Genomic DNA, 12,500 nt, shown 5'->3' with positions numbered 1-12,500 from the left:
TGTATATATGAAGCCCTGGGTTCAATTCCTCAGCACCACATATATAAAAAAAGCCAGAAGTGGCGCTGTGGATCAAGTGGTAGAGTGATAGTCTTGAGCAAAAAGAAGCCAGGGGCAGTGCTCAGGCCCTGAATTCAAGCCCCAGGACTGGCAAAAAAACAAAACCAGACAAGATTTAAAGCTGTATCAGATGTTACTTTTTTGGTGTGACTTAGTTTTTTGTATTATAGATTTAGGGGTTTTGTTGAGTTCTTAAATATGAATAATTACTAACTAATAAGGACTGTAGCAATGGAAGATTGTCTAGTTAGAAATAAAGAGAAGGGCTGGGAGGGTGGAAGGTGGCTTAGTGGGAGACTGCTTGCCTAGCATGCTCAGTACCACATAAACAGAAAAAGCTGGAAGTGGCTCTGTGGCTCAAGTGTTAGAGTGCTTTATACTTGAGCAAAAGAAGCTCAGGGATAGTGCTCAAGCCCTGACTTCAAGCCACAGGCAGGACTGGCAAAAAAGGAAAGGAAGAGAAAAGAGAAGAAGCAAGCCAGATGCTGGTGGCTCATGCCTGTAATCCTAGTTACTCAGGAGACTGATATCTAAGAATTGTGGTTCAAAGCCAGCCCATCCCAGGCAGGAAGGTCTGTGAAACTCTTTTTTTTTTTTTTTTTTTTGCCAGTCCTCGGCCTTGGACTCAGGGCCTGAGCACTGTCCCTGGCTTCTTTTTGCTCAAGGCTAGCACTCTGCCACTTCAGCCACAGCGCTACTTCTGGCCGTTTTCTATATATATAGTGCTGGGGAATTGAACCCAGGGCTTTATGTATACAAGGCAAGCACTCTTGCCACTAGGCCATATTCCCAGCCCAAGTCTGTGAAACTCTATTGCCAGTAAATTACTCAGAAAAATCCAGAAGTAGCACAGTGGCTCAAGTGGTAGAGCACTAACCTTGACCAAAGCAGCTTAGGGACAGTGACCAGGCCCTGAGTTCAAGCCCCAGGACTGGCAAAAGAGAGAGAGGGGGGCGGGGAGCTAAGAGTTAAGAATACAGAAATAAGGTGGTGGATATTGGGTCAAAATATACTCCAAGGAGGAGTCTCTCTTCTACCAGAGTTATGGCCCACTGAATGGTAAAGAAGTCACTGTGTGCTACATGTTGAATTTGCTGGCAAACTGCTTTTCAGGAAGCCTACAAAAGTTGTTGAAATGTCTTATCAAATAGTTCTACAAAAATGCTTAAGGGTAGGGCACAGAATCCGAGGGGAAAAATGCAGCTTTGGTGCGCACTGGACACTGATGAAAGTCAACTGTACAACTCGTGGGTGGAAATGGAAGGGAGGGAATGGGAGAGAACGCAGGAACAGATGACACTGTACTAAAGGAAATGTACTTATTACCTGACACATGTAAATGTAACCCCTCTGTATATCACCTCTATAATAACAATAAAGTAAATTTAAAAAAAAAAAGAAAGAAAAACGCATACGTGCAAGATACCCAGGGGAAGCTCCTGGTCATTGTTCACTAAGAGTGCTGGAGAAATAGAATTTGGTGCTAGAAAAATTGTTTATTCTTCAGGAGTCAAAGCCATTTTGCTATAAAACTATTGGTGAGGATGGGGGATGTACTAGGGAAAGCTGTTGTCCAGAGCTATAAGAGTTGGGTCCCAGAGAAGCTGTAGTCTGCTGCTAGAGAAATTGAACAGACTGCTGAGTAGAAACATTGAAAACAGGAACCTAACTTTTCTTCCTACAGTGTCTCTCTAATGTCCTCAAGTGATAAATCTTTAGTGCTAACATTGAAGAATGAAAGGTTCTGTTACATTTTCATAGAACAGTCTAATTAGATGAATTTGGAGTTAACTAACTCAGCTTCCATATGTACCCTTTTGCACACATGTAAAGTCCTGCGCACAGGATATATATGTTCTTATTTTATAACACATTTCACCTTTATGTATTGATAAGGACTTTGTGTGGTCAGAATTCCTACTTGGTAAAGAGAATCACTCATTATTTTGTTTGCATACGTTTTGGTACCCGTCATAGGGCTTGAACTCAGAGCCTAGGCACTGTTTCCCTGAGCTCTTTTTTGCTCAAGGGTAGTGTTCAACAGGCATGAGCCAACAGCTCCTGCTCTTCCTAAGCTTTTGTGCTCAAGGCTTGTGCTCTACCATTTGAGCCACAGCTCCACTTCCAGCTTTTTTTTTTTTTTTGTGGGGGAAGGGTAGTTTATGAGAGGTAAGAGTCTCCTGGACTTTTCCTGCCTGATTTGGCTTTAAATTGGAATCCTCAGATCTCAGCTTCCTGAGTAGGTAGGATTATAGGAGTGAGCTACTGGCACTGGCTGAGACTCAGACTTTCATTCCCAAAGAATCCTAGCCCTCAGTCATCCTGCTTTTTGTTATTGATCTTAGTTTTCGATTACTCTTTAGTGTTGAATGTGGATATACTTAGCAGTTCCCAGAGACTTCTCTGGATTCCAGACTAATCTTTCCTGTAGATTAAATCCTTTTTTTCCCTTGTTCCTTTAGTATCATAGGAACACAATATTGTTCAGGCTGTAATCTCATCTTCCAGCTCACTGCTCTTTTAACACCCCTGTACCGGGAATTGAAACTATGGCTTTGCACATGGTGGGGAATTACTCTTAACACTTGACCCATGCCCCCCAGCCCTCTTCTTTTGAGGTAGGGTTGCACTAATATTGTCTGTGCTGGCCTGAAATTAGCAATCCTGAGTTGGAGACAGGAGGCTGTTGGTAAAGCTCCAGCCAGTGAAAAAAAGGATCAGATACTAAGTTTGAGTCCTAGTCTAACAACGACAAAAAAAGAAAAAACTGACAATCTTGTCTCTACCTTCTGAATAACTGGGCATAGTGTACTTTTGATATACTTTGGTGTGAGTCCTTTGATCAGCTACTATAAATGTGGATAAGGTATTCTTTAAGCTCTAGGTAAAAGTGCTTAAGCAAGAAAGACAAATTCTTATCTAGAATATGAGTCCACTACTGTAAGGGCTTACAAGAAAAGTTATTATGGCATTCATGTGAATAGAAATCTTAGGACTTTAGTCTCTCTCACGGGTGCCGTTGGGGTGAAGTTGCCTCTGCTGGACGTGTGTGTGTGTGTGTGTGTGTGTGTGTGTGTGTGTGTGTGTGTGTGTGTGTGTACACATGTACATCAGGTCAGGGCCTTTTGTTCTTGCTTGGCTTTTTCACTAATTGCTGGTGATCTATCACTTGAGCCACACCTCCAGTTCCTGTTAGACACTTTTCACCCCTATTCACAGCTTGATTCCAGATGGTTTCTAAAAGGTATGAGTTGTTATTTGGGGCCTTGCTCCTTATAGATTTTTAGAAACACCCAGTTTCTTTCTTAAAAGGACAGATAGGTGGTTCTAGCTGATCTGGAGGAAGCAAACTGATGTACAGCAGTTAGTATTTGATTTATGTGTTTATACTCTTACTCCAGAGGCTAGTAAGGGGCTCCCATGTACTATTCCATAAAAAACAAGATTCAACGTAAGTCTACTTCTAGGGCCCAACTATCTTTGGAGAATGGCAATTGGCAGTATCATGTCCCATTTTAAGTGGGTTTCTTGACACAGTTTGGCTATAGTTTTTTTTAAGCATATATCTTTTCAGTTGTTTTAATAGATTGAGATATCTATGACACATATAGCTTCTAATTAATGTCTAAGACTTTACTTGTTGGATAACTTCTGTCACAAAGGAAGGTCTGTTGTCATTCAGAACTGAAGATGAGAATCTGTATCTTGGAATGATCTTTTTTAGCAAAGTCCTTGCCACTTTGATGCTTTTTAATTTGAGTAGGGTAGTTCTCAACCCATCTGTAAAAGGTGTCAACTAGGTATTAACAGATAATAAAGTTTCCACTAGTTTGACACCTGAGTGAAATCTACTTTCCAGTCTTCTGTTCTGTTCCCTTCTCCCAAGGTGTTATTCTGGCCAAAGAAGGGATTTTTTTTTTTTTTGCCAGTCCTGGGGCTTGAACTCAGGGCCGGAGCACTGTCCCTAGCTTCTTTTTGCTCAAGGCTAGCACTCTACCACTTGAGCCACATCACTACTTCTGGCCTTTTCTGTTTATGTGGTGCTGAGGAATTGAACCCAGGGCTTCACGTATATGAGGCAAACACTCTACCACTAAGCCATATTCCCAGCCATATCCCCAGAAGGGATTTTTTTTTTTTTTTTTTTTTGGCCAGTCCTGGGCCTTGGACTCAGGGCCTGAGCACTGTCCCTGGCTTTCCCGCTCAAGGCTAGCATTCTGCCACTTGAGCCACAGCGCCGCTTCTGGCCGTTTTCTGTATATGTGGTGCTGGGGAATCGAACCTAGGGCCTCGTGTATCCGAGGCAGGCACTCTTGCCACTAGGCTATATCCCCAGCCCCCAGAAGGGATGTTTTTAAGTCCTCTATTGTATCATTATTGTAACTGGGTCCCTACAAAAAAGTGAGGTGTATTTTACCAGTATATCATGACAATATTGTATACCCTCATGTAGCTATTTTACCAATGGATGAATCCAGTGATTCAGGCAAAAATGTAAGCCCATGAGAGTTTTTGTCCTATACTGAGGTATTGTCCCAAAACAGAAACTCTATTCCTTGGCCCACTTTTTATTTTCCTTAGTATGCTGAGGGTTATATAGATATAAATATAATTGGGGAATGAAGGACTCTCTCACATTTGGCAACCCACCGGCTACATTGTCAGCAACATGATTCCCATGGGCAATATATATCCAACATTTGGTGGCCAGGACAATGCATAATTGCAACCTACTTCGGTTCAACCACAGTTTGTATTAGAGCTCAGATTTCTGAAGCATATTTAATGTCCTTGTTCCCTGTCATTGAGTCCTCTTTTTTTCCTTATGACTCCATTGGTGTACCACTATAAAAGTGCATTTGGAATTAGTATATGTTTTATCTTTTGTCTTTTGAGAGATGTAGTTAGAGTGATCAGTTTAGTCTTCTGGGCCAGTTTCTGGGAATAGCTGCCTCTTATCTATTGTCCAGGGACTACTGTGTATGCAACTCACTGTTGGCCATTGTTTATGAAGTTGCTGCCATCAGTAAACAAATCCTAGTCTGGTTCTGCATAGACTGATCAGGTAAGTCCACATTTTTTGTAGACAACAAACCCAGTTCAGTCTACTGGCTTCTAGGTAGTGATAGGAGGTAGCTGACTTTCTCAGGAGGTACCTACAGGTGGAGCTGTTGCTTGCCTAGTGGAAAGGTTATTTGAGCATTTAATTTACATAGTAAATCTTGTCTATGAAAGGAATGAAACAATGTAGCATGTACAGAAAGAAGTATCTCAGAGTTTGTTATCCTAATTTGTGTTCCAGAAACAGTAAGTAGCATGGGCTGTCCTTGGACTTGTCCTGTTATCCCCACCATGGCAGTGGTAATGTTACTTACTAAGTGATTTTATCCGGTAGGAAGTCAGTTAATTGTGCTTGCACTGTCAGTGTTTCTCAGGGTTCCTCTTGAGCTATTTTGATAGGAGATGCCAGATTTAATTTGAAGCCTGTGCCTGGTCATTTATCATCCGAGTCTTTGGCCCTCTGAAGGCCATTTGTTCTTAGGGTTTTTTTTTGTAGCTTCTCGCCAATGTCCTTTTGAGTTCGTCCTTGTCATCTTTTGTTTGTTTATTTGGTTTGTTTTTGCTTGAACTCAAGGCCTGGGCACTGTTTGGTACTGGGGCTTGAACTTAGGGCCTAGTGCTGTCCCTGAGCTTTTACTCTCCAAGCTCTCATTTTACTGCCTGAGTCACAGCTCTAGCTTTCTGGTGATTACTTGAAGATAAGAGTCTCATGCCCAGGCCAACTTAGAACTGGAATCTTCAGATTTCAACCCCCTGAGTAGCTAGAATTACGGGTGTGTGCTACCAGTGTTAGCCTTTTTTTTTTTTTAAATGACCCCTTTCTTTGAATTGGTTTCCATTTCTGTTCTCCCTTGTAAGCAGTGACAACAGTTTGTGAGCAATTCATGCCAATCATTCCTTCTACCTATTACATAATTTTTTTAATGTCAGGAGCACTCATTCCAATGAAAGTCCTATTAAACTAGGCATTGGCTCACACCTGTAAATCCAGCTACTCTGGATCCTCGGATCTCAGCCTTGAGCGCAAAAGCTCAGGAACAGCACCTAGGCTCTGAGGTCAAGCCCCAGTATAGGCACCAAAAAAAAAAAAAAAAAAAAACAAACTACATGTAGGTTCTCAGAGGCCCTGGGTCAGAGTCTGTGTATTTCCTATAAGCCTGATAAACATGTCTCAAAATTCAGAAGAGTCCTTACTAGCCTTTTGTTTGGATCTTATTTAGGCTCCTCTGCTTGGGCACTCCCTACAGAGTCCTGCGAGGATGCACTTCCAATAATGATTTATCCTGGTATTTCTTGCATCTGTCTTACAGTCCCAATTGGTTCCACCATTGGTGTGGCATCATCAGGTAAGGGGACTTAGGAATTCTCATCATAGAGGCTATACCTTGTCCATCACAAGTTGGTGTTCATTGGCCATGAGCAAGGTATTTAATAAAGTTTGTAGATCTGCACCATAGCAGATGGGGAAGTATTCCCTAGCTTCCCTATGGTACCCCCCCCCTCCAAAGAAAAACCCCAAACAAATACCCACCTCCTGCAGGGTGTACAGATGGATGTTTTATGTTTAGGCACGACTTTGGGTGGGTTGGGTGAATGTTGGATTTGGTTCTGTTTATTTCCCGATGTTTTGTGATTAATACCTGGAGTTATATCCCTTGTGCTGGATCTGGATGTTCTTTTCTTGGTCATAAAATAAGGGGGGAGGGGGAGGGGTGTGTGTCTTACTTGGATCATATGGGGGAATGGCAGGAAAGAAAAAATGTTTTTAAAACTTGCTTAACTGGAAGCAGACTAGTCAGTAAAGTGAGTTATTGAGCTCAAAGTACAGTTGTAAATATATTCAGGTATCTGTTCCTATGACAACCCTTTCTCGTACCACTCTCCTCCCCCCCCCCCAGGGGTTTTGCCCAAACAGGTTTCAAACTCTTGGGCTCAATGGATCCTTTGCCTTAGCCTCCCTTAATCTCCAGAATAACAAGCATATACTATTCAGTAGTATATAGTAAACCTACCTATTCATTGACTTACTGCATTACATGATCAAGCATGGCCCAAAAAAGTTACTTTTTTTGGGGGGGGGAGGGGGTTGTCAGTCGTGGGGCTTGGTCCTGGGCCCTGTCCCTGAGCTCTTCAGCTCAAGGCTAGTGCTCTACCATTTGAGCCACCGTACCGCTTCTGATTTTCTGGTGGTTAATTGAAGATAAAGAGTCTCATGGACTTTCCTGCCTGGGCTGGCTTTGAACTGCAATCCTCATATCTCAGCCTCCTGAGTAGCTAGAATTATGGGCATAAGCCACTGGCGCCCAGCTAAAGTAACAAATTTTTAAGTATCAAAAGAAATTTCAAAAAGAATTTTAATTCTTGTTATACTGTTTAGTTGATATGGAGAAGCTCTCAGCCCTATCATCAGTTGTGTTTAAATGGTAGGATTGGATGACTGTTTGCCTGCCAGTAATTTGGTGAAAACAGATGGTGCCCCAAATGCAAAGAAAAAGTTAATGTACAATTTAAGTGATCAAATTTTAGAATTATTGAAAGGTGGCATGTCTTTAAGCAGAAGTTGTGTGTTCTTATAGGAAAAAGAATCAAAATATGCTTTGGATTCTGCATTCTGAGCATGCACTGATTTTTCCTCAGCGCAGTCTCTTTAGAGCCCATATAATCATGGATGCTAAAGGTCTGCTGTATTGACCTTTTTTTCTTTTGCCAATTCTGGAGCTTGAACTTGGCCTGGGCGCTGTCCCAGAACTTTTGTGTTCAAGGCTAGTGTTCTACCACTTGAACCACAGCTCCACTTCTGGCTTTTTTTTTGGTTGGAGATAAGAGTCTCACAGAGTTTGCTGCCCTGGCTGGCTTTGAACCGTGACCCTTATTACATCTCAGTCTCCTGAGTAGCTAGGGTTTATAAGTATGAGCCACTGGCACATGGCTGTATTGAACTTCTTTATGTTTTTCTATCTCCATTCCCTATTTAGTTAATACATAATCTCAGTCTTTATCCCTGCTAATTTCCTTTTTTTTTCTTCTTTTTTTGCCAGTCCTGGGGCTTGAACTCAGGGCCTGAGCACTGTCCCTGGCTTCTTTTTGCTCAAAACTAGCCTTCTACCACTTGAGCTACAGTGCCCTTTATGGCCTTTTCTATATATATGGTGCTGAGGAATTGAACCCAAGGGCTTCATGTATATGAGGCAAGCACTCTTACCACTAGGCTATATTCCCAGCTTGAGAGTCAGAGTTGTAAATACTTAGAAATGAACTGAGGATACCTCTTAGAAACTTTCTGATGTGTTTTGTTTTATTTAATTAGCAGAATTTCTTTCAAAAACAACTAATTTTAAATATACTTTTTTTTCCAGAGTTCCATACTTAAATTTGATTCAGTAGTTAGAAAGAACAAACAAATCCTATGTGTAACTACCATGTTGTATTAAAGCTGAAATGCCATTCAGGAATCATAGAAACCAAACAGTTAAGTAATAAGCTTTCTTACCGCAGGGCTTCAAAAATTCAAGAAAAAGACTGTGCTATCAGTATGTATCAGCATTAAAAGAGAAATCTCTTAGAGGCTATGGTTTATGTTAAGGAAAATTCGTTATTACAAACTGTTTCATTCTTTCAGCCTTGGACCTTATTTTTAAAAGGCCCTATAGATAAGCACCCATGGTTCATGCTAATAGACTACAGTCCCAGAGCTGAGATCTGAAAATTGAGGTTTAGGGAGTCTTATCTCCAGTTAACCAGAAAAAAGGCAGAAGTAGAGTTGTGGCTCAAGTAGTGAGTGTTAAAAGAAAAAAGGCAGAAGTAGAGTTGTGGCTCAAGTAGTGAGTGTTAAAAGCAAAGTAAAACTAAAATATCACGAGTTCAAACCTCAGGAGCTGCATCTCAAAAAGATCCTACTATGGGACTTCTTTTTAGGTACATTCATTTGTTACTATAAAGTATTACTGTTGAGGTCTTTCCCCTCCATTTCCTGACATTCACTTCATTAAATATTTTATATGATCAGAGGCATGGAGGCAAAACTCAAATGTCTTGTTGTGATTCTAGTGCTTGAACTCAGGGCCTGGACACTGTCTCTTTAGTTTTTTTGCTGAAGGCTAGCACTATACTACTTGCAGTAAGCTCTACTTCCATCTTTTTGGTGTTTAATTGGAGATAAGAGTCTCAGACTGTCTTTGCTTGGACTGGCTTTGAAATGTAATTCTCAAATCTCAACCTCCTGAGAAGCTAGTTTACAAGTGTGAGACACTGGCATCCAGCCCTAATGTCTTTTAAATATATTTATAAGGTCCACCATAATAATCTTTTAAATAATACATTTATGCCCCAGCCAGGCACATGCATCCTCGACACACACACACACACACACACACACACACACACACACACACGTTCCTTTACATACTTTAATATATGTACTGCTTTTCTTTTTTCTTTTTTCTGCATTATTAAAAGACAGGGTGGGTTTTAAATCATTTTTTGTAGCATTTCAGACCTTAATATTTTCAGTAGTGTTCTGTGGCAATTATGTGATTCCTAGTTGCAGATTAGCCCTCGCTTCATCTAGTACTTCTTGGAAGATAGTAATAAAAAGCAGTCCTCTTCAAGCATGGACTCAGTTTTTTCCTTGGTTTATGTCTACAATGTAACCATGACTTATCAGACAGTCTTATTCTTTAGACTTGTTTGCTGTAAGCTTACTTAAACCATTTCTTTTTCTTTTCATCAAGTCAGTTAATTACCATGCAATCATTGTTGCCTGATAATGCAAACATAGGGCTTACTTAGAAGTGTATCAACCTTTAGATGTGTTCTGATTAACATGGGATTCTACCCTTCCCCTACATGTGCCTTCTTAACCCCATGGTTATGTTTCTAACACACTGCCTGCAAAGCTGGCTTGAAACATTTTTATCCAGAAGACGTTATATTATACTTTACTTGTGTAAAAACATGCTACAACAAACAATCTGTACAGAAAGACAGTGGACAGAGGTAAGTGTTAATGTAACTTTTTCCCCCCCCCTCATTTGTGGGGCTTGAGCTTCTGGGGTTTTGTTTTTTTGTCAGTTGTGGGGCTTGAACTCAGGGCCTGGACACTGTCCCCGAGCCTCTCTGTGCTTAAGGCTAGTGCTCTACCACTTGAGCCACACTACTACTTCTGTTTATTTGAGTGGTTAATTGGAGATAAGAGTCTCACAGGGACCTTTCTGCCTGGGCTGGCTTCCTCATAGCTCAGCCTCCTGAGTAGCTAAGATTATAGATATGAGTTATTGATGCCTGGCTTTTTTTTTTTTAAGTGCTAGCTTATTTATAGTAGTGTCATTTTCTATGTTATGACACTTGTTAGAACATAAAGATAACAATTATATGAAAATACATAGTGGAATGCCAAGCTAATTTATTGGTATGTAAATGAATGAATACCACTTTAAAAACAATTATATTCGTAAGAGGCTGTATTTCAAAAGTGGAAAATAAACCAAATAAGGGGTTGGAGGTGTGGCTGAGTTGGTAGAGCACTAGCAGTGAGCAAAAACAACAGGTTCTTAGTTCCAGTTCTAGTCTCAGATCTTTAAAAATGAATGAAACCTGGCAAGTTATTTCTAAAGTATACCTATTTTGAGGTGACTATATCCCCTGTACCTCTTGTTTCTCTATTGAAAAAGAAGAACAGTGGTACATTATAAAACTTACATGGTGATTATAACAAAATAATTTAAGCATTGTATTTATTGTAAAAGTTTTCTTCTGTGTTTTTTTTATTCCATTCAGATGACTTGCGTAGAAAAAACTGGAACAGATGAGAAAATGCTAATAAAGGTCTTTCGCTGTTTGGGAAGTTGGTTTAATTTGGGAGTTTTGGACAGTAACTTCATGGCTAACAATAAGTTACTAGCACTCCTTTTTGAGGTTTTGGTAAGTAATGGTTTATTAGAGTGTTAGTAATATATGACATTACAGTGTGTTCATATTTCTGCACTTTGACTAGAGGGTGTATTGTATGAAAGCAGTAGTATCATTTTCTTGCTGTCAAGTACCAAACTAAGGATATTAGTTTTAATACTAAGAGTTTGGAAAATGCAGTAAGAACATTCTTACACACAGACAAATGATTTGTTTACATATTAAGATCCAAGTAACAACTGTTGAGCTCTTTCTTTGTTATGAAAGTATAAAATGGTGTATTTGTATTTACTTTTTAATTTTTTTTGCGGGGGATCATGGGGCTTGAACTCAGAGCCTAGGTACTGTTGCAGGGCTTTTGTGTTCAAGACTAGTACTCTACCACCTCGTGCCACTGCTTTACTTTCAGTTTTCTGGTGGTTAATTGGAGATAAAAGTCTCATGGACTTGCCTGCCCAAACTGGCTTCAAACTGTGATCCTCAGATCTCAGCCTCTGAGTAGCTAGGACTACAGACATGAGCTACCAGTGCCAAGCTATATTTTAATTTTTAATAAATTTAAAATTTATTTATTTGATAGTAGGGTTTGAAACTGGTAGAGCAAGAACTCTACCCACTTAAGCATTCTTTTGCCTTTTTTTCTTGTTCTTTTGTCAGTTGTGGGCTTGAACTCTGAGCCTGGGTGCTGTCCCTGAGCTCTTCAGCTCAACTACCGCTTGAGCCACAGCGCCACTTCTAGTTTTCTGGTGGTTGATTTGTAGATAAGAGTCTCATAGACTTTTCTGCCTGGGCTGGCTTTGAACCACAGATCCTCAGATCTCAGCCTCCTGAGTAGCTAGGATTACAGGCATGAACCACCAGTGCCCAGCTCTTTTGCTTTTTATAGGTTAGTTTTTCAAGTAGGGCCTCTTCATGTTGCCTAGGACCATCCTCAAATGGAGATCTTTCTACTACTGGGCTATTACTCATATAAAGCATTTCCAGAAGGAGCCTATAATTTTTTTTATGCTACTTGGATTACAAGGCCATATTTCTTGATTTTGTATTCCTTTACCTTCCAGCAACAGGACAAGACCTCATCTAATTTACATGAAGCTGCTTCAGACTGTGTGTGCTCAGCTCTTTATGCCATAGAGAATGTGGAGACTAACTTACCATTAGCCATGCAACTTTTTCAGGGAGTCCTGACATTGGAGACTGCTTATCATATGGCTGTGGCACGTGAGGATTTAGACAAGTGAGTCATTATTATTCATCCATCATTTGTGATTCTCAGTGACTGATAAACACTGCATCCTATAGCTCTAATATTCTCACCTGAATCAAGAATGGCAAGATGGATGCAGGAGAAGTAGAATTACCAGTTTTGGAAAGTACTAATGTTTTTCAGTTACAAAGGTAAGGCTGTAAGAATTAAGGATAAACTTTGAAATACAAATGTGACTCGATGGAAAATTGTTATGTAAATGTTT

At 40.3% G+C, this 12,500-nt stretch overlaps 1 protein-coding gene across 2 annotated transcripts in view; it reads left to right on the top strand.

Annotated features, from left to right (window-relative positions):
* The window catches only part of Tnpo3 (transportin 3), an 86,941-nt gene that overhangs the window by 27,445 nt on the left and 46,996 nt on the right, over window positions 1-12,500 (top strand). For both annotated transcript variants that reach the window (XM_048340190.1, XM_048340191.1), the window contains exons 5-6: window positions 10,897-11,040; window positions 12,090-12,265. In XM_048340190.1, coding sequence (XP_048196147.1) covers window positions 10,897-11,040; window positions 12,090-12,265 — 320 coding nt within the window. The remainder of the gene's footprint in view (window positions 1-10,896; window positions 11,041-12,089; window positions 12,266-12,500) is intronic.

Source organism: Perognathus longimembris, chromosome 2 (assembly GCF_023159225.1).
Source record: "Perognathus longimembris pacificus isolate PPM17 chromosome 2, ASM2315922v1, whole genome shotgun sequence".
Classification (NCBI taxonomy): Eukaryota; Metazoa; Chordata; class Mammalia; order Rodentia; family Heteromyidae; genus Perognathus; species Perognathus longimembris.
Note: the sequence above shows the minus strand (reverse complement) of the source record. Positions and strands in the feature narration are given on the sequence as shown.